This window comes from Peromyscus californicus, unplaced genomic scaffold (genome assembly GCF_007827085.1).
Source record: "Peromyscus californicus insignis strain IS unplaced genomic scaffold, ASM782708v3 Scaffold_4__1_contigs__length_199733344, whole genome shotgun sequence".
Lineage (NCBI taxonomy): Eukaryota > Metazoa > Chordata > Mammalia > Rodentia > Cricetidae > Peromyscus > Peromyscus californicus.
In genome coordinates, this window is record NW_026294562.1 from 69,026,810 (window position 1) to 69,051,758 (window position 24,949).

General features: G+C 44.4%; 1 protein-coding gene across 9 annotated transcripts in view; it reads left to right on the forward strand.

The window, feature by feature from the left end:
- The window catches only part of CUNH10orf90 (chromosome unknown C10orf90 homolog), a 232,846-nt gene that overhangs the window by 204,343 nt on the left and 3,554 nt on the right, over positions 1-24,949 (forward strand). For all 9 annotated transcript variants that reach the window (XM_052711888.1, XM_052711892.1, XM_052711889.1 and 6 more), the window contains 3 exons: positions 832-1,016; positions 3,088-3,265; positions 23,672-23,735. In XM_052711888.1, the coding sequence (XP_052567848.1) occupies positions 832-1,016; positions 3,088-3,265; positions 23,672-23,735 (427 nt within the window). The remainder of the gene's footprint in view (positions 1-831; positions 1,017-3,087; positions 3,266-23,671; positions 23,736-24,949) is intronic.

The window sequence follows — 24,949 nt, forward strand, 5'->3', positions numbered from 1 at the left end:
AGGTGGGGATTCACCAGGAAACAGAACCAAAAGCACTTAATGGAGATTAGAGGCCATTTGGGGCAAGAAGATGCTGAGCTAGGACAAAGGAGGAGTTAGTTGAGGCTGGGGCTGAGAAGATGGAGTGGAGAGTACAGGTCAGAGGGGAAGGGTGGGCTAAGGGTGATGATGGATGGACTTATCCTTGCATTCGAGAGCAAGCCTTAGTCAGGAGGTAGCCTGGAACAGTTGCTAATTCTATTCTACTAACCCAAGAGATGGCCTCACCTGGGGTGCTAAGGGGTCAATTCATATTTTGACTCTTTCCACAAAAGGAAATGAAAATGGCCCCAGGAAAGGGCCCCACCAGCTTTGAGAAACCCTCTGATTACTTATATGAAGCCAGTGGTGGACTCTGGAAAATTAAGGGGAGGGATACATAATTGAACACCATCCCTGGTCATTATATCATTAGTGTGGCAAACACAAGACAGATTAATATGCTGTCTTGAAACAAGCAAACTGTAATAATTACACAGGACACACTTAATATGAAATCCAGACTAGAAAAGTCTCCTTTCATTTCGAGCCAGGCATTCTGAACACTGCAGTCTAAGGAACACCTCTGTGGCCTAACTAGCCAGTCATGGACTTGGGCTGACTGCCACAGTGACTAGGGCAGCCGTGAAGGTCTGTGATGAGGCTGGATCTCATGAGCTTAACAAGGTCCATTAATAACTCACTGACATTTCTATTTTCTAAATTGTCTTGGGTGTTTTCCTCCTGTGTCTGGGAGCCAGGCAGGAGAGCCACTGGGTGCCCTCTAAATGGATTGTAAATCTGCTTTCCTAGATTACACATGCTGCGACTTGGTTGTAAAACTAAAAGAATACAAGAAGCATGAGGACCACGTTGCCACCCCCGAGCCCTCACCAGCAACGCCTTCTCCAACAATGGCAGAGGGACCACAGAGCTCTGACCCATTGGAAGATAGTTCTGAGCCTCGGCATCTGCTAGCAAGCTCCATGACCTTGCAGGTAAAGCCTCCTCCCCATCCTGCTTGACCCTATCCCAGGGGAGTTTTTTCCTGGGGAGTGTGGCATTCACCTGACCTCACTGCTGCCTGTGACTGCTGGTCTCCCTGTCTCAGACCCTTCCCTAACTTTTTCTAACCTCTCTGCTACTATTTGCCTCCTGGAGATGATGACACATGACGTCACCAGGTAAGAACGAGGACTATTAGTACTATCAACCATGACTATAGCAATGAAAGGTGCTCAGAGGTCACATGGGTCACTTCACATTTGATTTTCAAAAGATCCCTATCAGATGGGAGCCCCTATATATACCCCTTAGTCAAATGGGGGTGCATAGCCTTTGAAAGATTCATGAAGCTTCCCAAATCGTGCAGTCATGAGTTGAAGGATGTGAAAGAATTTTTTCTTTTAGCTTCTTCTCTGATTATTGAACCATACATATATTGATTAAAGTTCTATCATTTAAGAGGGTCGATGAGCTTGGAGAAAACTGCTGATGCTAGCATTCTGCAGAGTCAGATGCACCTTTGGGGAAGGCACTTGCTATGGGGTACACCTCTCCCTGAATGTAAAGAAAGCTCCATTGACTCACTGCTGTAGCCCTGGGCCTTGATGAGCCTGCAGAAAACATCCAGGGTGTCTCCCAAATCCTGAACCTCTAAGATGTCCTCAGATGAGTGAACAGTAAAGCAGCAGCCACACTTTGGTCAGCAGAGTATTCTCAGGGGCTTTGTCTCCAGCCTTGACCCTTCTCTGAAGCTTCTGCACATTTAGTGACTGGTGAGTCAGTTCCTCGGCAGCTGATGGCGCTCATTGCCAAAGAGACTCCTTTATCAGTGCGTCTGCCAGAGGCATGTACACAACACACGTAGAGCTCACGGTGTGTTCCTCTCTGAGCCCCCAGTAGGCAGGGAGGGAAATAGGACCAAGGAGCACTTCTACCCCGGCAGCATACCCAGCAAACTTGTGCTGAGCACATGCTGTAGGCAGACCCAGGACAGTGCCTGTGAGAGATATGAAGTTATTGAGATGTGGCATGTATCTTCTCTACAGCTTAGCATAGAGTGAGCCATGTGGGACTCATTCTTGCACAAGGCCATCTGTGAGGTACCATGGTGCTCTGGTTGACCTTGAAGACCCAGTAGGACCTACTGGGAGTGGCTGCTGCTGGCACACTTTCTAATAGAACACTTTGAGCGGAGACATTCAAGGACTAGGAAGCTGGGACAACGAATGGTAGCAGGGAATAAGTATGGAACTTATCCTACTGAGCACCAACACACTGTCTACTAAGCTACCTTGGGCCTCATTGCTTACGTCTGTCCAATAGGAATAAAGACAACTGACTTCCAGAATCTGTGTGGGGATTCACAAAGAGGATGGGCACAAGCAACATCTCCAGTGTCTGCCATGGCAGCTCTACACGTGCTGCTTTGTGCAAGGAGATCAGAGGGATAAGACCGCTGTGGAGATGTAGGAGATTCTGATCTGTTCTGTGAAGTTCACAGAACCACTTTGTATAACAAAGACTTCTACCTCTTTCTACCCAGGAGAAGCAGTTCCCTTAGGCCACAGATAAGACTTCTGAAAAGTACCATTTTCCATGCTAGGAGGACAATGTCTGTGCTTCTTAAGACTCCACCCCCAGCAGAAATGCAGATTTCTAGCACCTGCCTTCTAGCTCCACCCATGTCTCTTAGAATGTCGAATTGCAGAGCCCTCAGATTTGAGTTCCTTGCCAGTGAGTGGCTTGGCAGCATGAATCCACAAATGGACAGATGTTGGCCATTTGTACTCAATGGCTTCAATGCTAGCTATTACTTGGTCCTGCCACAGTGGGTTCTGTGTTGCTGCCTGGAACTGACCTCCAGCAGCTTGTCATCAATGTGCCCATGCCATCATTACACAGGGTCACAGGGGGTGGGGAAATGACGACATGGATTTACCCCATGGCTTTTGCCTGCCGAGTGTTGTATTCTTGATTGGCTCCCGTTGAGTAAATCAGGTGGATGTGTTGTTCCCTGGTCTCCCTTCTCTTAAAAAAATGAAATCTGTCCTTTGTCCCAATTAGGAAGCACTGGAAGTCCGTAGACCTCAGTTCATCTCGCGCTCACAGGAACGGCTGCAAAAGCTTAAGCACATGGTACAGCAAAGGAAAACCCAGCAAAAGGAAAACCCGGGGCAGAAGCAGAGCCTACTTCCTGTTCGTGCCCACAAGAAGCAGTTCACCGTTCCCCATCCTCTTAGTGGTAAGCTGCAGGTGGCTCAGGAGGCCTGGATAGAGTGCGGACAGGTATCTGCAGGCTCAAATGATGATCTCAAATGATGCTACTGGCATGCACAGACCTCAGCACCCTGAAGCCTTCTCTGGGAGCCAGCTCATTTTGAGAGGTTACATAGGCATGCAACTCAGCAGAAATAACTTGGGACACAGATTCACCATTCTAGCTGGGAAAGGAGCCACAGCACTGTAGGAGCCAGGACAATAAGTTCAAATTCTTGGCTTCTAACGGATGCTTGCAAGTGATCTCCTTTGCCCTTTATAGATTGCAAAACAGACCTCAGGGTGAGAAGTTGACTCCAGCTTGTCTGCATCAACATTTGTCATCTTGAGACCTCTTCCTGCTATGAGCTCAGAGGAAGGATGGCCAGCTTGCCCAGCACTGTGAGGCCAGGGTCAAGTCGACCCTGAGAGGCAGGGCACTCTCATAGGAAGAGTTAACAGAAACCTTTTCTGGGCCCAGCACTATATGGGGGGCTGGGAACATCGCTGTGAGCAAGACTGACCTCAGTCTTCTTCATGGACCTCATAAACAGGCCCTTGAACTAGCAAGAATAACAAGAGATGAAGGGAAGAACCGGAATATCAGAGCACTTATGTAGGGCTTGCCAACCCAAATCTTAAAATCCGCAGGCTCAGAGAAGCCTCTGGTTTATTGCTGTGAGTACAGGAATGAGGAGGTCTCCTTAGGAAAATGTTTTGGTCCTCAGGAGATGAAATCATAAGTATGATTCTGAGTAAAAGTCCTCTGGGGGAAATAACCATATTCAGTAAACTGCAGCTTAGCAAGTTTACCAAGATCTCAGGAGGAAGGGGATGCAGGAGACAGAGAAGAGGACCTCTGTAATAGGTTCCTATTAGACTGTTTTGTGGGTAGACTGGCTCCTTCCTGCCATCCAGAGCACTTTAGGAGAGCCATTTGGGGACCAAAGCAAGGCCGCACTTGAATGCATCGTTGTTGTGCAAGGGATCTGGAAAGTTACCTGTTGCTTCCATCCCATGACACATTCCAGGATGACGAGAAATGAAGACACTAGAGGGATGTGCCAAGGGCTGGCCCAGGGCACGTTGTGTGTCTAGCTAGTGTATCAAGCTAGGTACAGACACAGGCTTGGTCCAGGTGTGTTCTCTAGGGCACTGTTCAGTCTCTAGCTCAACAAAGAGCTCCTGTTTCAGGCACAGAGGTCTCAAGGTACCGTGACGACCAAGTGGCAGCCACAGTGGGAGTGTCCCCTAGGCACCTTCGCTCACACAAGGTACTGAAGATTTTACTTGGTCTAAATGTTAGGCTACCGACACGGATGTCAACAGATAAGCACAATAAGTGCACACACACACAGGATGACGTTGGAGGATCTCCATTTCTAGCCTTCAGTTTGCACAGGAAGCAGCAGCAGAGACCTGTGGCTGTGGGGAGCTTATTCAATATGGTGATGTGTTCGTTCATTTTACATCACTATAACAAATAGCCGAGACAAATCGACTTGCAAGGAGAAAAGGGTTGATTTGGGCTCAGTTTTTGACGTTTCAGTAAGATCGGTTAGCGCCATTGCCTTTTGGCTTATGGCAAAGCAGCACATCATGGTGAGATGGGCAAAGTGGAGCAAAGATGCTCATCTCACAGGACCGGGAAGCAAAGGAGAGAGGATCCCAGGATCCCACAGTCTCCTTCCAGGGCACACCTCCGATGACCTGAAAATGCCCACTTTACCCCATCTCTTAAAGTCTCTACTACCTTCCTGCAGCTCCAAGCTGGGGGCTGAGCCTTTCACACACAGGAAGGTAGATACTACAGATCCGAACGGTAGCGATTACATACCTGTATTGCTTTCCTGCCATGCTGTAAGATATTGCGACATACACGCTGGCTTAAAATCATGAACGTTGAGCCAGGTGGTGGTGGCGCATGCCTTAAATCTCAACACTTGGGAGGCAAGGGAGGTGGATCTCTGTAAGTTCCAAGCCAGCCTGGTCTACAGAGCAAGATCCAGGACAGGCACCAAAACTACACAGAGAAACACTGTCTTGGAAAAAAAAAAATCATGAACATGCATTCTCTCAGAGCTCTGGAGACCGGGGGGTCAAAATCAAGGCACCTACAGGGTCAGTCCTGTCTGGAGGCTCAGAGCAAAGCATGCCACATCCTCTCTCCCAGCTCTGGTGGCTTCTGGCCATCGCTGGTGCTCCTTGGCTCATGAATGGCCCCCTGCAGTCTCTGCCTCTGTCTTTGTATACCCTTCTTCCTATGTCTGTGTGCTTTTGAATCCAATTTCCTCCTCTCGCACTGAGCTAAGTCCACCCATCCAGTGTGACCACATATTAACTTGATTATATCTGCAAGGACCAGACTTCCAACGGCAAGGTCAAAAGAAAGTCACAGTCACAGTCTTAGGAACTTAGACTTGAATGTATCTTTCTGTGTATATGTGTGTGTGTGGGAGGGGGTGTGCAATTCCTCTTGTAACATCAGTCAACTTTGATGTTTTTCCCAAAACAAATACCCTTATAAGTTCATGTGCCTCTAAATGAACATTTTAAAACTGTATATAATAAAAGGGCCCCAGTCTGGATGCATAGTATTAAATAACCAAGTCTCCTTTTTATTCCCCAAATTCCAAGACAGTCCTGGCCACTGGAACGCTCTTGGGGGGACTTGACCAGCATGGATTTTATGGCCATTCCGACTGTCCCTATGGTATGGACGTGTTGAGGAGAGCTTTATTTCTGTGTTTGTTTGTGTTAGGTCAGTTAGATCAGACAAGCTCTGAAACCAGAGCCTTGTGTAAGCTCGGGCTAGTGAGAGGGAATGTTTAAGGCCCCATTAAACAAGTCTACAGTACGCATCTTGTCTTCAGCCTGTCTGCTGGCAAGATGATAAAAGCAAAATGCAGATGTTTCCTTACATGCTAAATTAGTTCATAAATCATGTGCGCGAACGAGCCCCGGCTGCAGCGTTGAGACGTCCGATGGAAGGAAGGCTCAGGTTTGCTTTTCCATGCTGGGGTAGCTGCCCCTGATGAGAGGCGGTCTTGGCTCAGGGACAGACCTGAGTGCTTCAGGTGGGAGCTCTGGCACCTGACGAGGCTGAGAGAGGCCTTGGATTTGCAGGAGCAATGACGAAAGGGACCAGGGGCCAGCTGTTTCATGTTGCCTGCTAAGTTTTAAGCAGCCTCAGAGGCTTAGGGACAGATTGCGGCATGTGTGTACGCACGCATATGCATACATATGTGGGTGTAAGTGCTAATTAGGGCGAAGGGTCTCTGTTTGAAGGGCAGGGGAAGTTTTATGAGCAGATGGGGGTGACGGAGGGCTCATGAAGTAGCTTTATAAATTCCTGGCTACAGTCCCCAGCTCCTGATGGGGAGCTTCCCATTGCATGGAGGTGAACGGAAACTAAGCAGGTGGGTTCTGGTGCAGGGTGGGTGGGGAGAAGAGCACAGAAGTGAGAAGTGGCTGGAGGCTCTCCGTATAACTATGAAGATGGGGTTAAGGGAGACGAGAGGGCCAAGGATCAGCTCAAGGAGCAGTGACTGCAGGGAGCTAAAAGGTATAGCTACTAAGTTTGTCTTGTGCAGGGGTCAGAAGATGGGGGCAGCTTGCTGTGTAGAAGAGTAGCTAAGGGCCAGAAGCAGTAAGGGCAGAGGCTAGGGAAGGTCCTGGGGTGTAAGACAGGTAGAAAAGGTTCTTGGGTGGAAAAGTAAGTAGCAGGTGGCAACTATTGAGCTGTGGAAGAAAAGCTGAGATGATAAATACTCTAGCCTGTGGGCTTCTGTCTTCTCCCAGGTCAGCACCCTGTCAATTCACTAAAGTCACTTGGAACTGTAGGTGACACTTCTCCACCATCAACTCTGTGCAGGATCATGAGTGGATGGAGCCATGTGCAGGTTATTGGTAGACAGAGCCTTGGGCAAACACCAACTGTAGCCTGATGGTCGAGTGTTTCAGAATTAGCTGCTGCCTCTTCCTTTCAAATGAGCCCAAAGCAGAGTAGCCTGATTGTATATGGGAAGCATATACAATCAAGTACAGCCATGTGGGCACCTACATTTGGCAGGGTTTGTACCTGCAAGAGGTAGGTGGCGACCCTTGCCATTCTCTATCGACCCATTCAGGACTTCATCCTGTTCTCACCGAAGCTCCCCACACTTGGCCTTGACTGTCTTCCACTGGAGTCTCAGACCCTCCCTGGGTCACATCCCTGTCATGTCCAGATCCCCCCTCCTATCTCTGCCACCCCCTCCCTAGTTGATCTCATTTTCTATCTTCCCTTAACTTCCAAATGATGACAAAATGCTGGATGGAAGCATGTCTGCCCCTTCTCTCTGCAGCATGGCACCCTGTCTGAGCTCATGTCCAGTCTCTTTAAACTCTTACCCCTAAAATCTCCCCCTTGACACATAGCTGGTGTATGGAGGCTTTTGCTCCTCAACTGAGCTCTCTTTAAAAGATGAGCTACTAAGGCTACCTCAGTGCTACAGACTCAGCCTGACAGGGCCTCACACAACCAGCCTGTGTGGCCTGACTACTTCCTCAGCCCATTTCCCATCATCCTTTTGTCATGGCCTGCTTCCATGGCCCTTCCAATTTTGGTTATGTATCTGACCTTTAGGCATGCAGAAAAACTACCAGGAGCATCAGCTTTCACAAGCCCCTCTTTCCTCTACACCCCCACTTCTGTTTGGTTCTTAACATTTACAAATCTCCCACCTCCATGCCTTCTTCACTTTGGACTATCTTCTGTTGGTGTGCTGGGGCAATGTCCCCCAACCAGAAAGAAGCACGGGTGGCCACATGGCACACCAGACTCCCTGCTGTATCTCATGAATCAGACAGACTTAATCTGAAGTTCATTATCCACACTTCCCAAGGTGGGCCAAGCCTTTCAAATCACGGGCCAGCAGAGGGACGGAATTCTCTAGAAGGCACTTGCAAATTTCCTTTCCCAGAAGACTGTTGACAGTTCTTGGCTGCCTTGCATTCTCAGAGCGTCCAGGGGGAGATGTGACTCAGTAGATAAGCCATAGCAGCAGATGTGATGGCCAGAGCTCCTGCAGCCAGCCTAGCAGGGCCGTGGTATCATCACTTCTGCCCCCATCTGATCCCATGAATGCTTTCCCATAAAATATTGAAAGAAATATTTGTGGTCAGCTCTCCCAATATTAACCTCAGAGGAATTTTAAAATGTGCTTATCAGAGAAAAGTAAATTTTCCTTTATCAGCTCACAGAAAAAAAAACAGGAAGCATGAGCTACTTGAAGACTCCTGACTCAGAGTCCTTCATAGGCAGACTTCAGACACTGCGATAGGGTGCCCTACTGCATTGCTTCATATTTTTAAGAAGTTTGTGTCTTTTTTAGAAGGGTAGAAAGAAAAGACCAACTTTCAGCTATTGATTAGAATTAGACTTACAGGAGGAGGTCATTTCCAATCACAAAAAAGTAGGAGCTCTGGTCTGCAGACGGTGGGGAAAATGACTTTATAAGCAATTTGCCCAATGGCCTGGGATTTGTTTTCCAAATGACTCCCTTTGTGCTCCACCAGACAGTTAAGTAATAAACTGTGTGGAAACGCTAAGGAACTCGTTTATAAAGTTTGTCCATGTTCCATAAGTCTCCATTTCTTACGGTTCTCAAAACAAGCTAGAGCCCCCTAGAATTGCAGCAAACTCTTGGATAAAGTTACTATTTGACTAGCAATGGCTGCTGTGGCTCGGCAGCAGGGTGTGGGACTTGTGTTCTTGGGTTTAAACTTGTCGTTGAAGAGCACATTTTCTTTCAGCTTTACTCCAGTTTTGTTGACAAAAATCATATCAACTTGCACTGTGCACTGCCCCTTCATAAAGGAGTGTTCTGCAAAATAATTAGATGGCTATAACAGACCCAGCCAGCACCAGCCTACTTATTTTTTTTGTGCTGAGGACCATTAAGGCATCTCAGTGATCTTTAGGTCGTATGCTTCCTGATAATCTCTGCTCACCTCAACGTAAAGCAGGTCTTCAGAACATTCTTTCTTTTAAATAACCCAAACTCTGTCCCCTGGACCAGCCTCTCCCAGACCACCTCCCAGCTCCTGCAATATACAATTAGCCTCCGGGCTAATCTGTGCTAGTGAGTGCCGTTGTGAAATCCTGCCGTGTTTGTCTTTCTCCAGCCTGTTTTCTTTCATTTACCACAAGGCTCATCTGTTTTGCAATGACTATTTCTCTTTTAAAAAACAAAAAAATAAATAAAAATAAAGCTGAGACATTAAATCCCCCTAAAAATAAAAAATAAAAATAAAACCTAAGCTATATCCCCTTCCAGCCCAGTCTCCTTTTCATCAGAGTCCTCTGCTCATTATATATTGTTGTCATAAACAATTTATATTGTTATATATATATTATATGTGATTTATATCATTATATAGTGTTATAAAAATGTAGCAATGTACACAGGAGTTCCAATATCTTTTCAACCTACTGCTTTGGTTTCCTTCAAAATGCAAGGCATTTGTCTAAAGTCCCCCTTTAGACAGTTCTTTTTCATTTCTAAAAAGTCAGTTCCTACCAGTAGTGTGTACGGGTCCCTCTTCTTCACCCCTCTCCAATAGTTCCTGTGGTTTTTTTTCCATTGCCACTATCCTAACAGATTCAGTAATATCTGAATCTCAGATACTCAGTTTGTATTTCCATGGAGTTGTATATTGTGAGCATTTTTTCCATACATCTAATGACCACTTGAGAAATGGCTATTGGGGGTCTTTTACACACTTTAATAACCAAGTTCTTTTCTTAATGTTGTTGGAGTATTTTCCTCATGTATTTTAGAAATTAACTTTTTATCATATGTATGGTTTACAAATATCTTCTCCTGTCTTATAGGTTATCTCTTCATGTGGTTGATTTTTCTCTTGGATGCACAGAGTGTTTTAATTAGAATCCTCTAACTCAGCTTTTGTTTCTTGTGCTCTGAGAGCCATAATTCAAAAATGCATTGTCTGGAACATTGTCGTGGAGGTTTTTCCAAATGTTTTCTTAAAGTGATTTTATTCTTCAAGGTCCTACCTTTAAGTCTTTAGTCCATTTTGGATTGATGCTGTGAGATAAGGGTCCAGTTTTATTCTTCTGCATACCCCAACACCATTGATTGAAGAGATTGTCCTTTGCCTACTGTGTATTTTCAAAGACGTTGTCAGAGATCAGTTGACATAACATGTGGAGTCATTTCTGGATTCTCTCTTCTGTTCTGCAGTCTATCTGTCCATTCTATGCCAGAGTCATGCTGTTTTCATTACTATAGCTTTATGGTAGATAGTAAAGTCTGGTAGCATGGTGCCTCTAGTGTGTTCCTTTACTTGAGATGCCTTTGTCTAGTCAGACTTTTCTTGTGAATTCATGTGAATTTTAGTATTTTTCCTGTTTTTGTGAAAAGAATGTCATTTTGGGAATTGCATAGGCATTGCATTGGATGTGTAGATCATTTTGAGTAGTAAGGGTATTTCAACAATATTCTTCAAATTCTTGGCAGGGGGTCTATTTCCCCTTATTAATGTCCTTTCCAATCTTTCTTCAGCATTTTATAGTACAAACCTTTCCTAGTCTACTTAAATTTATTCCTATTTTCATTTTTGGTGAAGCTATTAGTATGGGAAGCTCCTTGATTGCTTTTCCATCTATTTCATTGATAGCATATGGAAACAATGATTATGTATGTGCTGAATCTGTTTCTTACTCCAGAAGTTTTAGCTGCTGTCTTTAGGAATTCCTCCATAACGAGATCATGTCTTCTTCAAACAAAGATAATCTCATTTCAGATGCCCATTGTCTAATTCTATAGACAAACAGAAGTGGTGAGGGTGGGCATCCTCGTCTTGTTCCCAGTCTTAGTGGGAAAACTACCACATTTGCAGTGCTGACTTCATTTGTCATTTCTGCCCTGCATTAAGCTGATGGATATTTTCTCTTTACTTAATATCTTAGTATGTTGATTTTGTTTTGTTTTTTATTATTACAGGATGTTGAGATTTGTCAAATAATGTTTTTTTCTCTTTGGTTCTATTAATAGTGTAACACACACACACACACACACACACACACACACACTCCACAGGGAAAAATCATACTTGACAGGTGAACAAACCTTTAAATCACTGAGAGATAATGAATTCAGCTTACTCATTGTTCATCAAAGATTTTTGCAACTAAGTCCATCACAGAATATTGACCTCTACTATATTTGTCTAGATTGGATACTAAGGTAACACAGCCATTTAAAATTAATTTGAAAGTATTCTCTCTTCAGTTGTCTGCAAGTGCCTTGGAGGGTCTCTATTGGATCTCACTGAGCTCTTCTGTAGAAGTCAACAATGAAGCCTTCAGGCTTCTCCTTGGTGGAATTTCTTTTTTAAAGTTTCTTCTTAAGTGTCTTCATTTGCTATTAGCCTGTCCTGACTTTCCCTTTCTTCTTGACTTATTCTTGGTAGATTTTATCTTCTTGGGAATTTATGCCCTCCTTCAAGATTATCCAATTTGTAGATATAATTATTCACAGCTGTCTCTCATGGTCCTTTGTACTTCTATGGTATCAGTTGCAATGTCTCCCCTAATTTCTGATTTTATTCCTTTGAGTGTTTTCTTTCTTCATCTAAAGCCTTATCAATTTTCTTTATCTTTTCAAACCCAACTCATATTTTTAAAATTAATATTCTGTGTGTGTGTGTGTGTGTGTGTGTGTGTGTGTGTGTGTGTGTGTGTGCCAGCCTTCGCATGCATGTGGGAGTAAGGTGACAACTTTTGGGAGTCCATTCTCTTTCCTACCTTTACATGGGTTCTAGCAATGGAACTCAGGCCATCTGGATTTCTGGCAAGCACCCTTACCTGCTGAGCGATCGCATCAGCCCTTAAACCCAACTCTTCGCTATCTTAATCCTTTGTGTTTTTCCAGTATTTCACTCGTTTCGGCTTTGATTGTTGTCAATTCCTCCTCCTCCTCCTAACTTCGGCCTTAGTCTGTTCTTCTGTATCTCATTCCTTGAGTATAATGTTACATCTTTTGAAATCTTCATGCGTGTAGGCATATGAACTCCCTCTCAGGGTTGCTTCTGCCAAATCCTGTGTGTATTGTTCCGCTCTTCCACTTCTGTCTTGTGATATTTATTTCTCCTTTGCTTTCTTCTTTGGGCCATTGGTTGTGCTAATGCATCTTGTTTAATCTCCATGTATTTGTGAACTTTCCTATAACTGATTTTCACTTTATACTACGATGGCTGTAGAATTTCAGTCTTAGGCTTGCTTAGGCATGCCTGTGGCTGAATATATGATCTGTCCCAAAGCATGTATTATATGCACTTAGAGAAGAATGCCTATTTTGATGTTTTGGGGTAGAATGTTCTATGTACGTCTGTTAGGTCCATTTGATTTAAAGGGTAGCTAGAGTTGAATGGTTGAATGTTTCTGCATTGATTTTCTGTCCCCTGACAGAACCCATTATTGAAAGTGAGATCTCATATAGTTCCCCAGTACTGCACGACTCTCTTATGTACCTTCAGGCTTGTTACTTACTTGGTGCATTTTAGGTATTCCTATGTTGAGTGCATATGCATGCTTGTATGTCCACATGCATGAATGTGCATGTATATGTGTTTTATACTCTTCATGAATTGCTTCCTGATCTTTAGTAGTATTTCTCCATATCACATCATTAACCTACATCATTGCATAAACCACCTTGTCTCTCTCCCTGTGTTTGGCTTGGTCTATTTGTCCTGATCTAAACATAGCCCCTCCTTGTCCTTTTGTGTTCCCCTTGACATGGAGCATGTTTCCTATTGATATCCTTCTAGTTTATGTACCATTAAAGATAGAGCAAGTTCTCATACACAGCACACAAATCTGTTTTGTTTTGTTTTTAGTTATTTATATTTACATCTATTTTATTTCTACTCTCTTGAGAGAAGGTCTCGCTTGCTATTGCTATAGCCCAGACTGACATTGAACTAGAAATGCTCCAGATTCTACTACCTAAGTGCTAGGATCACAGACGTGTGCACTGCACCTGACTGTTTTTAATCTGTGCATTCACTTTGAGTTTTCTTATTTTATGTATATGGGTGTTTTACCTGTTTGTATGCAGGTTATCACATACATGCAGTGCCTGCAAAAGCCAGAAGAGGGAGTCAGATCCCCTTGGACTAGAGTTACAAATCATTATGAGCTGCCATGTGGGTGCTAGAAATTGAACCCTGGTCCTCTGGAAACACAGTCAGAGCTCTTAACCACTGAGCCATCTCTCCAACACCTACTCTGACATTTGGTAGAGAATTTAATTCATGTGCACTCCAGATAATTGTTGAAAAGTAAGAACTTCCTACTGCCATTTTTTACTTTCTTTTTTATTTTTATAGCTTCTTGGTGTTTTCCCTCCCTTGATGGCTCCGTCTGTGTTGATGGTATTGTAGTGATGGATTTGGTCCTTCTTTCTCTGTCTACTTCCAAGACCCTGTGTTTGATTTTTGGATATTTCGTCATGTGTGTTGGTGTAGTCTTCTCTGAGAGGATCTGATTGGAAGCATTTGAGATCCCTGCACTTAGGTGTTAATATCTTTACCTAGACTTTTAGCTTTGTTTCTTTAAACAAACTCTCTGCCCCTTTCTCTTTTCTTCTTGGAATCTTGTAATACATTATTTTAGGTTTCTTAATGATGTCTTCTAAAGCATGGAGATTTTCTCTATTCTCTTTTATTTTTTTCTATGACTAGATATTTTCAAATAATCCATTTTTGAGTTCAGATTCTTTCTTCTGCTTGATCAGTCTGACTATTGACAGCCTATTACATTTTTTCATTTTATTTATTGTAGTCTTTAGCTTCAGAATTACAGAATTCTCCCTCTTTTTTAAAAAAAACCATTTCAATCTGGTAAACTTTTTATTTTGTTCATTTTTTTCCTTATTTCATTGAACTGTTTCTTTGTGTATTCTTATAATATGGTGAGCTTCCTTCAGTGATTTTGAATTCTTTTTCTGGGAATTTGTAGATCTCTGTCTCTTTGGTGTCAGCTGCTGTACAATGGTTGTAGTCTTTAGAAGTGTGTGTTTCCTTGGATTTTCATGTTTCTTGCTTTATATTGACATCTGCACATGTAATGTAGCACTAACTTCTTCCAAGCTTTATAGGCTGGTTCTTCAGGGTTAAGGGTAGTCAGTTCTGTGGATGGGTGTAGATGAACTAATTAATTGGGTGGCTGTGCCACTTCTGGATCCAGTAACAGTACAGTGAAGTAAGTCTGTGTAGCTGTTAGTTGAGGTTGGTCATACCTGAGATTACTAGTGTTCATAATAACAGCAAGGGCTGTTGGGGTCTTCCTAGTCTGTCTTTCTCCTACTGAGGAAGCCATAGACAAGGAGACTCTTTGGCACTTGGTCTGGCTTTCAGGAGTGATGGCAACAATATTATTCATGATTCTGTACAGTGCCATAGATTCAGGGTCTATAACACAAGCACTTTTGGAGGAATCAAGGACCAGAACCTGCATATTTTCCAGAAAATGTGAAGTATGCCAAATTGTATAAAATAAATAATTATTATATAACAATTAATAATAATTTATTATTAGTATTAGTATTAGTATTATTACTATCAGCAGCAACAAAGCTAGGTTTTGCTATGTAGCTCTGGCTGACCTGGTACTTAGTATGTAGCTTAGGCTGGCCTTGAACTCATGGCAGCCCTCCTGCCCCAACTTCTTCATTGCTGGGATTATAGGTGTGTGTCACCAAGCCTAGCCAGATTTTCTTTTATTGAAGACAATGAAATCCTACCCAATGAGCACTGATAATTTGGAAAATATAAATTAGCTAAACTTAATGGTTACTCTCCTGTAGCTGACTTTTCTTTTTTTCTCAGTGTCTTCTAGGCCAATGCTACCTACAGTTCCAGAAGAGGACCTATGTTTCTTAGAGTTATTTTGAAAAATGTTTGTGCTTTTCATAGTGTTTTCTCTCAGAAGTTCATAATGCCTAGGATTGTTAAAGACCCTTACTGCCGGGTGGTGGTGGCGGCGTATGCCTTTAATCCCAGTACTCGGGAGGCAGAGGCAGGTAGATCTCTGTAAGTTTGAGGCCAGCCTGGTTTACATAGCGCAATCCAGGACAGGCACCAAAACTACATAAAGAAACCCTGTCTCAAAAAACAAACAAACAAAAAAAAACAAGACCAAAAAACCCCTTACAAGTCCTGCGCTAAGGATAAGTGTTTAAATCCATTTTATCTTATTAACCTTGAACTGTTCTAAAAGGCCACTTTGGAAATATTGTGCTGGGATTTTGTTTGTTTATAGCCATTACACTTACTAAAGAAGCCCCAATTAGAGCTGTGATTTTCCCATTTTTTTTCTTGGGAATTTAAGACTGTGAGGAAGTACTGTCACTGTCTGCCTGTGGAGCTTTGATCCAGCAATGCCTATAAGTGATGACTGGAGCCCTGGGAACTGTCTGGGCAGCAGACAGTCCAGGGCCTATTTCTATCTGTGACTGGCTTTGCCTTGCTGGAAGGTTGCCTTGCTATGGTCCCTGCCCAGAACTGTGGCCATGCTGGCTCCCGAGCTATCTGTGATAGTGACCAGCATGAAGTCTTCTGGAAAAAGAAGAGCCTGTCATAGACCCTTGGAAAGTTCTTCAAAGATGCTAGGGTATAAAATAAGCACAGAAAAGAGAGAAGCCTGCCAGACAGGAGAACTTGACCTGACAACATGACCAGAAGATGGACTGGATGGTAGAGACCTGACATGCATGGGCTGCTTCCCGGTTCACATGGGGCCCTGGGAGTGGGGCCTGATGCTGTGTTGTTGTGACATGGAGAGGTCTGTGAATACACAAACACAGCTTCTAGATTCGGCAAATGGAAATGTCTAATGCTGGTATATCAGTTACTTTTCTCACTCCAGTGTTCAAATGCCCGAGAAAAGAAGCTTCAGGAAGCAAAGGTTCCTCAGTTTAAGGGTGCAGCCGTTATGGTGGGGAATGCATGGCGGCAGAGCTGAAGGTGGCTGGTCACATTACATCTGTAGCCAGGGCCAATATTAACTCTCATACCAAGTCAGAGTGGCATTTCAGATCAACCACAGATAACTCCTTGCATAACTAGGTTCCGTGTAGCATCTAAGATGTTCTCTGTACTTTTGTTAATCATCATAAGTGCAAATTTGGCTGGGCACCCTCTGTCTGGCGCTCCTGTCTCTCTCAAGGGCTTGACTTTCTTCTTCCCCTCCACACTACCTTCTGTCACACTAACATGGATCCTCAAATGTAGGTGTCTTAGTTTTTTGTCAACTTGACACAGGCATTACTTAGCTATAATTCAGGCAAGACAAAAGAATCACACTGTGTACATCATAAAAGCATAATATTTAATTTATGGGTGCTTATATTATCTTTGTGTAGGATTTCCTGTCTTGTTGAGTTAGATCATCATGGATCAGGGTCATTAAATTTCAAGGTCCAGTGAAGCTGACCATCTTCCAGGTGGAGTTCCTTCTACTTCCTAGACATTGTGGAAGCTCCTGGGATGCAGCAGGCATATACCTCTCTTTGGAAGTGGCTAGGGGCCCTTTGGGGTTCACTTTGGGGCTTCTGGTCTCAAGTTAGGGATCTGGTTTAGTTTGGCAGCCTCTGTTGCTGCCAACACTAATGAATGGAATTTCTATAACTGTGGCTTCTGGGCCCATATGTCCTTTGTAATCTTTCGGAAGACTGCAGACTAGCCTATAGGCTATCTTTCTTTGGTAGTCCTCTACATTTCATAGGGAACTAATGAAGATTGTTTCATCCCTTGATCCCTTCCTGGGCTAGGCAATAAGTATTAGTGTGGGGCATCTTATGTCTTCTGATTGGAGGAATAGGGTATGGATAGGGAAGAGAGGGGGTACTGACCTGGGCATTGGGAATGGACAGAAAAAGGACTCTCCTTGTCTTTGGGGGTTTATATGCCACTTTGGGGAAAGGAGGTTGTAGACAGCTGTAACTTAAGTCTAGAATCCTGTAGGAGAGGGCCTCTATGGAGTCAGGACAAGGATGAGAATGATAGGGGTCCCAGAACTACAGCAGGATGGCTACAAAGTACATCAAAAGCCATTTGTCTACAAAAATGATTTCCATCGAGGAAGTTCATGATGTGTGGCTTCACAGCCCTGTCACTGCCCACTACAGCAAGGTTCCTGGCTGCCACAATTTCAGTTGCCCCCTTTCATTCACCCTTCCCATAGGACACTTTGAACTCAGTCCTCACTCCCTATCACCTGGTCTTCTCACGTGACTCCAGAGATGGTGGCCCTGCTCCCAGCTTGAGGGTGACTCTCAGCAGAGAGAATGCTTTCCACAACCCACTGCAACCTCTACCCCATTTTATGTCTCACAGCATTTGTTTTCTGGAGACCCACTTGGGATTTGTCCTTTCTTCCTTTAGTCCGGAAGGAACAGAGAGCACTGTTGCCTTTTGAAACTCTTGCATGTGTTTGCATGATAGTGGGCACACAGCCTCATCTTCATGGTCGCACCAGCTCTTTGGGGCTTCCACTTATGTCCCATGCTCCTAGATCAAGTTGTTCACCAGCTGTCATCAGGGACAGGATTCCACATGAGCAGGATGGGACTTTAGATAGGTGCGGTTGATTCCTAAAGTTCTCTTTAGACCAAGATAGATCACCCCACCATTGCCTACTTCAGATGAGTTAGTGGTTCCACAGAGGTGAGGTAGACAGGCATGAAGAGTGTGATAGAACTGAACTGAATCTCAGAAACCATGGTGTGATGGCTCCAGCCAGCTGCTTATTGGAGATCACTCAATGAGCCACCCTGTGGTCTTAGAATATATACAAAGAGAGGTGTCCTATAACATTTTTCCACTCTCCCCAGAAAGGCCAGTCTTTTACAGAAGACTTCAGGAGGTGCAGGTCAGGCATCTACTCCCCAGGGCAGCTTATTGGCTCTGCTGTGTTCCAATAGGCAGGACTTGGTTTGATTGTTTCTCAGAAGTAAATGTCTAAAACATTCTTTCATGAGCCCAGGTGACCAAGGAAAGGCTCCTGGGAATTCATTGTCAGAACAGGTCTTGTAGGGTTGATTATCACATAAACAACTGAAGGGGGGAAGTGAAGCTTTACCCTCCTGGGGGAACTGTAAGGATTTACAGGATGGCAAGAGTCTCAGCCACCCACCCCACCCCCAGCAACCAGTTGTGCTGCCATCCCGTGGTCCCAGCTGCTTCTTGGTGACATGACACTGTCCCCAGATGTGCTCTCACACACAATTGGTGTAGAGATTATAATAAATATCTGCCCATGTTTATCTAAATGAATAGGATTTGGGGACTTGAGTTTTGCAAAAACAGCCTCAGAAAAGGGGTCTGATACCTAGTTGCCTATAGACTTTGAAACAGATGGGAGCTTAGGGAAGCCTGGCCTTGCCAAATGAAGTCAAAAAGAGGGCCTGGTGGTAGGTGTGTGTGTGTGTGTGTGTGTGTGTGTGTGTGTGTGTGTGTGTGTGTGTGTGTGTTATGTGTGTTATGTGTGTGAGTTATGTGTGGTGTGTGTGTGTGTGTGTGTGTGTGTGTGTGTGTGTGTGTGTGTGTGATGTGTTTGGTATGTGTGTTTTCCAAAATGTAGCTTACCTATTGAAGAAAAGTCCCCTCTATTTGAGTGAAAAGAGAGTAAATATAATTGTGATCTCTTTCCTCCAAAGCAGTCAGAATATATGAGGCTCTAAGAAAATCCATAAATGATCCAGAAGGAGGTTGAAAATGATTCTCACCAGTGCCTTCATTTTATAAGAGCAGGATTTCTGAAAAGCAGGAATGAGCAGCTGGGATTTTACCATGTCTGAGCAAAGCATATGCATACGGATGGGCTTCTCACCACGGGACTAAACAGCTGATGAATCAACCTAAGGGGGGGAGGGGTTCTTCTGGCCTCAGTCAGAGGATGTAGGCCATCAGGGTTGGGGAAGGCATGTCAGCAGAAGCAGCTAACAGCTGTGGTAAGGTAAGAATGTGAGGTGGTTTGCTTTTATCTGGGTGGATCAGGAGGTAGAGACCCAACAGGAAGTGAAGCCAGGATATGGAAACTTCAAGGCTAGCCCCCTAGCATCCCATTTCCTCCAGCAAGGCCCTACCTCCAAAAGTGCTACCAAATGTTCAAACTCTTGAGTCCATGGGGGACATGTACCATAAGATATCCCATGAAATGATTCCCCCATGAGTCATACTGTCTGTATCCTTACAGAGCTATAAAAGGAAGAGTGTGTGGGAAAATGAATTTGGGATTGATCTCATGAGAAATGGAAGAACCCTTTGTAGTTCTCAGAAAACAGAGTCCGTAGCCACAAGTTGGTGGCAGTGTATTGCAGTCAAAAGTGTAAGTGTATAGCACCAGGCTAATGGGGGCTGAAACTCAGTCCTGCCTCTCACTCATTTCCAGTGAACCTGGCAGGTAAAATTTACTCTTTGGAAACTAATGGATACCAGCCCTAAAATACAGAATATCACAAACATGTCCCAGGGTTGCGAGGAAGAGTAAAATCATGGAAGGAAGCTTCTACAAGTGCAGGCAGAATCATTGTGATCACTCAGATGCCCAACGTCCCTACCTCTTCCTGGCCACTTCCCTCACAAACTGTCAAAGGCCATTTGAGATACTTGGTCAATTTACTGCAATCAAGAATCACCAGTGAAGAGAGTATCAGTGAGGGATTGATCTAGACTAGGTTGGTGTGTGTGTGTGTGTGTATGTGTGTGTGTGTGTGTGTGTGTGTGTGTGTATGTGTGTGTTTGTGTGGTATGTATGTATAGTGTCTATATGTATGTGGTGTGTGTGTATGTGATGTGTGTGTGGTGTGTGTGGTGTGTGGTGTGTGTGTGATGTGTGTGGTGTGTGGTGTGTGTGTGATGTGTGTGGTGTATGAGTGTGGTGGGGGGGAGTGTTTGTGGTGTGTGTATGTAGGATTGTCTTAATCATCTTAATTGATGTGAAAAAACCCAGCCTGAAAGTGGGTGATACCATCCCTGGGTTTAGGGCCCTGGAGTCTGTAAGAGTAGAGAAATCCAGGTGAGCAGTAAGCGATCATGCCTTTATTCTTTCTCTGTGGATATGACTAGCTGCCTCCGGTTCTTGCCTTGACTTCCCTGAAAAGATGGACTGTAACCTGGAATTGTAAGCCAAATAAACCCCTTCTCCTCTAGGGTTTTGTTTAGTTTTGTTTTGCCAGGACATTTTGATGACGGCAACAGTAGTGAAACTGAAACACTGTTCCAGGAAGGTGGAGGCTTCTACTCTAGTGATGTTGGAGCCACTCAGAACACATCTGCTGCATCTTATCCACGCCCTCTTGGGAGGCGTACCCTCTGCCTTCTGCCTCTCCCTTTTCTCCTGGCCAGGAGGCCCCCATCATTTATCCCACTTATCAGAAGTGCTTGGTGATATTAAGCAAATTCAAAATCCATAGCAACCACCTCCCCCAGAGTGGCCTTGAGCCTTCTTGGATACAGACCTGCTTGTTTTGTACCCATCACGAACTGCCAGGTCCAGGATTTGACCTCCTGCTCTCACACAGCAAGCTTCAGAAAGTGAGCCATGGAAGTGTTGGGTAGCTCATGTGTCCTCCGGAAATAGAACCAACGTTTAATTGTGGTGTCAGGTGCTCTGAAGAAACAGACCGGGGAGAAAATGAACACCTGATTTCCAGAATAGACCACATACAGTCGATTGGGGATTATGAAAAGTTGCTCCCCCCCCACCCCAGGATACAGTGCATCTGTCTATACTGGCTCCACCCTGGCCTCCAGTAGCTCCTAAAGAATGCTAATGCAAAACTGGGTCTGAGACTTCGTGTTAAGGCTTCCTCTCCCTCTCCGAGGGAAGTCTGCAAATATGCACACATTTGCTTGCCCAAGATCCAGACAGACTTAACTGGTACTCCATTCATTCTGGGAAATTCCAGGAGCCCCGTCTGGGGTGGAGGCTCGGGTGGGGCACCAGGAGGAGCTGTGGCTCATTGCATCATGTGGAGATGTCTTCTCTTCTCTCACAGACTCCACCTTTCTGAACAGTGGGGACTTTCCCCCTTAACTGGAAATCCTGGTGTCTCTTTCTCTTCTGTTTCACCCTTGACTCTTGTCTTTGAAGTTCGTAAGAATGCCATATTCTTCTCTTTAGTGGCTGGTAGGACAGGGTCTAAGCTTGTCCACAGAGGCATTTTCCACACTATGGCTCAGTGACTTTAATTGGCCAGAGGGGAAGATGTTCTTTAGTAGTACTGTCTCCCTGTACCTTCATGGAAACCTGTATGCTTATGCTGAGTGAAGGCAGTCAGCTGCTTGTCTAGACTTTCCAGAAAGGATGACAGCTGCTCAGATATTCTCCCTTGTGGCAAGCACCCTAGGAGAACTAATCGGACCAGATCCTTGGCTAAACTAAGGCCGAGAGTCACATGGGCATTCCAAAGTCACTGCAAAAGGGTCTTTTCAGGTATAGTAAACAGTATAAACTATTTTTTAAATATCCCATTTTAAAGAGATTATACATGTATGTATGCATGTGTATTATTTATATATATGTAATATCTATATACATGCACATTGTTTTACTTGCATTTCTATTGCCGTGATAAAATACCCTGACAAAAAGCAACTTAAGGTGGTTTATTTCACCTTAGAGTTCATCACTATGGGAAAAATCAAAGCAGGAACTTCAAACAGCGGCTCATAGCATAGTCACAGCCAAGAGCGCGGAGAAATGAACACATGCATGTCTACTTGCTTGCTTGTCCATGCTCGGCTCCATTTCTCTACTCCCATACAATTCAGAACCCCCTGCTTAGGGAATGGTGCCACCCACAGTGGGCTGGCTGTTACCACATCAGTTAACATAGTTAACATGACCTACCACCGATAAGCCCAAAGGGCAGCCCAATGTAAACAGTCCCTCACCGAGGATCTATTTTCCAGGTGATATTAAGTTTTGTCAAGTTGACAATTGAAGCTAACCATGCACTTAAATTAAAAAAGAAATTCAATCTCATGATCTTTGTCTACTCTAGTGTACTTTTTTAGTCCAAGGATACTAGTATATGTGACTTTGATCTTGTCCCATGACTTTTCCAGGCCTTAGAGTGGGATTAAGATGGCCTGCTTAGGGAGGAGGGGCTTGGACCTGCCTAAACTGACTCTGCTGACTCCCCAAGGGAGACCTTGCCTTGGAGGAGGTGGGAATGGGGGGGTGGGTTGGGGGGGAAGGCTGGGGAGTGAGAGGAGGGACGACAGGGGAATCTGTGGTTGATACGTAGAATGAATAGAAAAATCTCTTAATAAAAAAGGGGGGGCTGCTAATTGCAGAGGCCGTTTCCAAGTCTCCTTGATGTAGGACTGCAGGCAGGAGCCAGACCTTCTGCTCTCAGAATGGGGATGATTGGGAGGTTTCCTTGTCCTTAGAAACCTCAGAAACCTAGTGTAGGGATTTTCCTTTGAACAGATAGCCTGGCACTGTTCACTTCCCCACCAAGACATGACATGTTTTTTTGCTATAAATAAATAAATAAACAAACAAACAAACAAACAAATATTTTAAAAAAGTGTTTGGTGGTGCAGCTGTCTGTGCAAAAGCTCAGGTGCTGTGACAAAAAAAAAATTCCTGTCAAAAAGCCAAGTAAGGGAGGAAAGAACTTATTAGGCTTATAATTCCAAGTTTCAGTCCATTGTTTGGGGGAAGGTAAAGTCAAGAGCAGACAGAGAGTAAGTTCAGGGATCCTTGCCTGCTTGTGATGTGGCACTTAGCTAGCTTTTCTGTTTTTTAAAGATTTATTTTTATTGTATACATATGAGTGTTTGTCTGCATATGTACACTACATGCATGCCTAGTGCCCATGGAGGCCAGAAGAAAGTGTCAGATCCCTTGAAACTGGAGTTACAAACTGTTGTGAGCCACCCTGGAGTTCCGGGAGCTGAATATGAGTCCTCTGCAAGAACAGCCAGTGCTCTTAACATGTTCAGGGCCCGGCCATGAAATGGTACCAGCCACCTTCAGTGTGGGCCTTCCTACTTCGTCAAGACAGCCCCTCACAGATATGTCCACAGGCCAGCCTGATCTAGATCCTTCCTCATGAAGACTCTCTTCCCCAGTGATTCAAGCGTGTCAAGGTGACAACTCAAACATGCTGACATTTTGCTTCTGCCCTGTTTAACGCTTGCTGAGACCAGCTGTTGGCTGGTCAGTTGAAAACCTACAGTGTTTGTCACAGGCTATGGCTTGGAGGAGGGAACACTCAGGAGAATATTCTGGATCTACTTCAGGGTCACTCCATACATTGTACTATTCTGTATCTCCTAGAATTAACCCTCTTTCTATTTCTTCCAGATAACTTGTTCAAACCCAAAGAAAGATGCATTTCAGAGAAGGAGATGCATATGAGATCTAAAAGGTACGTGGCTGTTGTGAGAGGTATGGAAAGAGCTGGGGAGGGAGGCTTGAAGGGCCCAGACGCTGTCCCTTGGGCCACGGCTTCCAGACCCACATTTAAGGGCTGAGGTCTTGGCTGCCGATCTGAAAACCTGGTTGAGGTGAGCGAAGTTGCTGAACTGTGCGTCGGAATGTTTATGCTGCTCTTGGATCAACCTCAGGAAAGTGGTGGGTCTTGGATTCGGCAGTAGGCCCATAATTGGTCCCTGAGTGATCAGCAGATTCTGAACTGGAACTCTTTCGACGTATTTACCTTGTAGCTCTGGGCAAGAGCCATGTGCGGCTGCACCTTTGAAAGTAATTTTATGAGGAGGAGAGAACCCGTTTCTCTGGAGGGCCTTGACTGAGACGGTCCTGAGGAAAAGCTTCCAAACTGGAAGCCAGCAGAGCATGGGAGCCAGAGGGGCCTTGGAGGGGCCACAAACCAACTTTTCTGGCATGTCTGTCTCTGGCAGTCTTGGCAGGGGCCACCAAGGTACTCCTTGCTCTGCCTGGGTAGTCACTATCCAAGACTCCCACTAACTCTTACCACCCTGGGGCACACAAAGGCTACTATTCTTTTTGGGACCTGGCCTCTTAACCAGGACACAAAAGCTCAACAGGGTTGGCCATATTCACACACATAAAATGTCATTAAGCTGTAATAAAGTGCCTAGCCCTGGGAGAGATTATAGTAATTAAATCAAATTGATAGTGCACTCAGAGACACCACCAAAATAGGAAGAATAATTTTGCCCCCACTCCAGACCCTAAATTTCTGCTTTTATCGTGATTATGTTGTTTCCATGATAATTAAGTAACTTTGGTTACCTACAGGGAACCTCTTTGAAAGTAAAAAAATAAGAATTGGGGGCATACTATTAATGATATGACTCCTGGCATTCTAACTGGGGCTTACAAAGGATCCCTCCATTTGAAGACTTGCTGTTTCATAAATGAAAAGTTGTATATACCTTGCAACAAAAGCATTCTCTTCAATTTAGTGAAAAAAGAGAACAAAAGGAAAAAGAAAAGGAAAAACCTTTTCTTATTGGTCCCCAAACCTAAAACTGCTATTACAAACTCTTGCCTACCAAGCAATTTAAATAATGGACTTTCAAGCAGCATTGGTAGACAGAGTTCTGTCCTGACATGTCTCTGAGGAAGAAACTGATGTTTGAGAAGGACCAGTAAGCT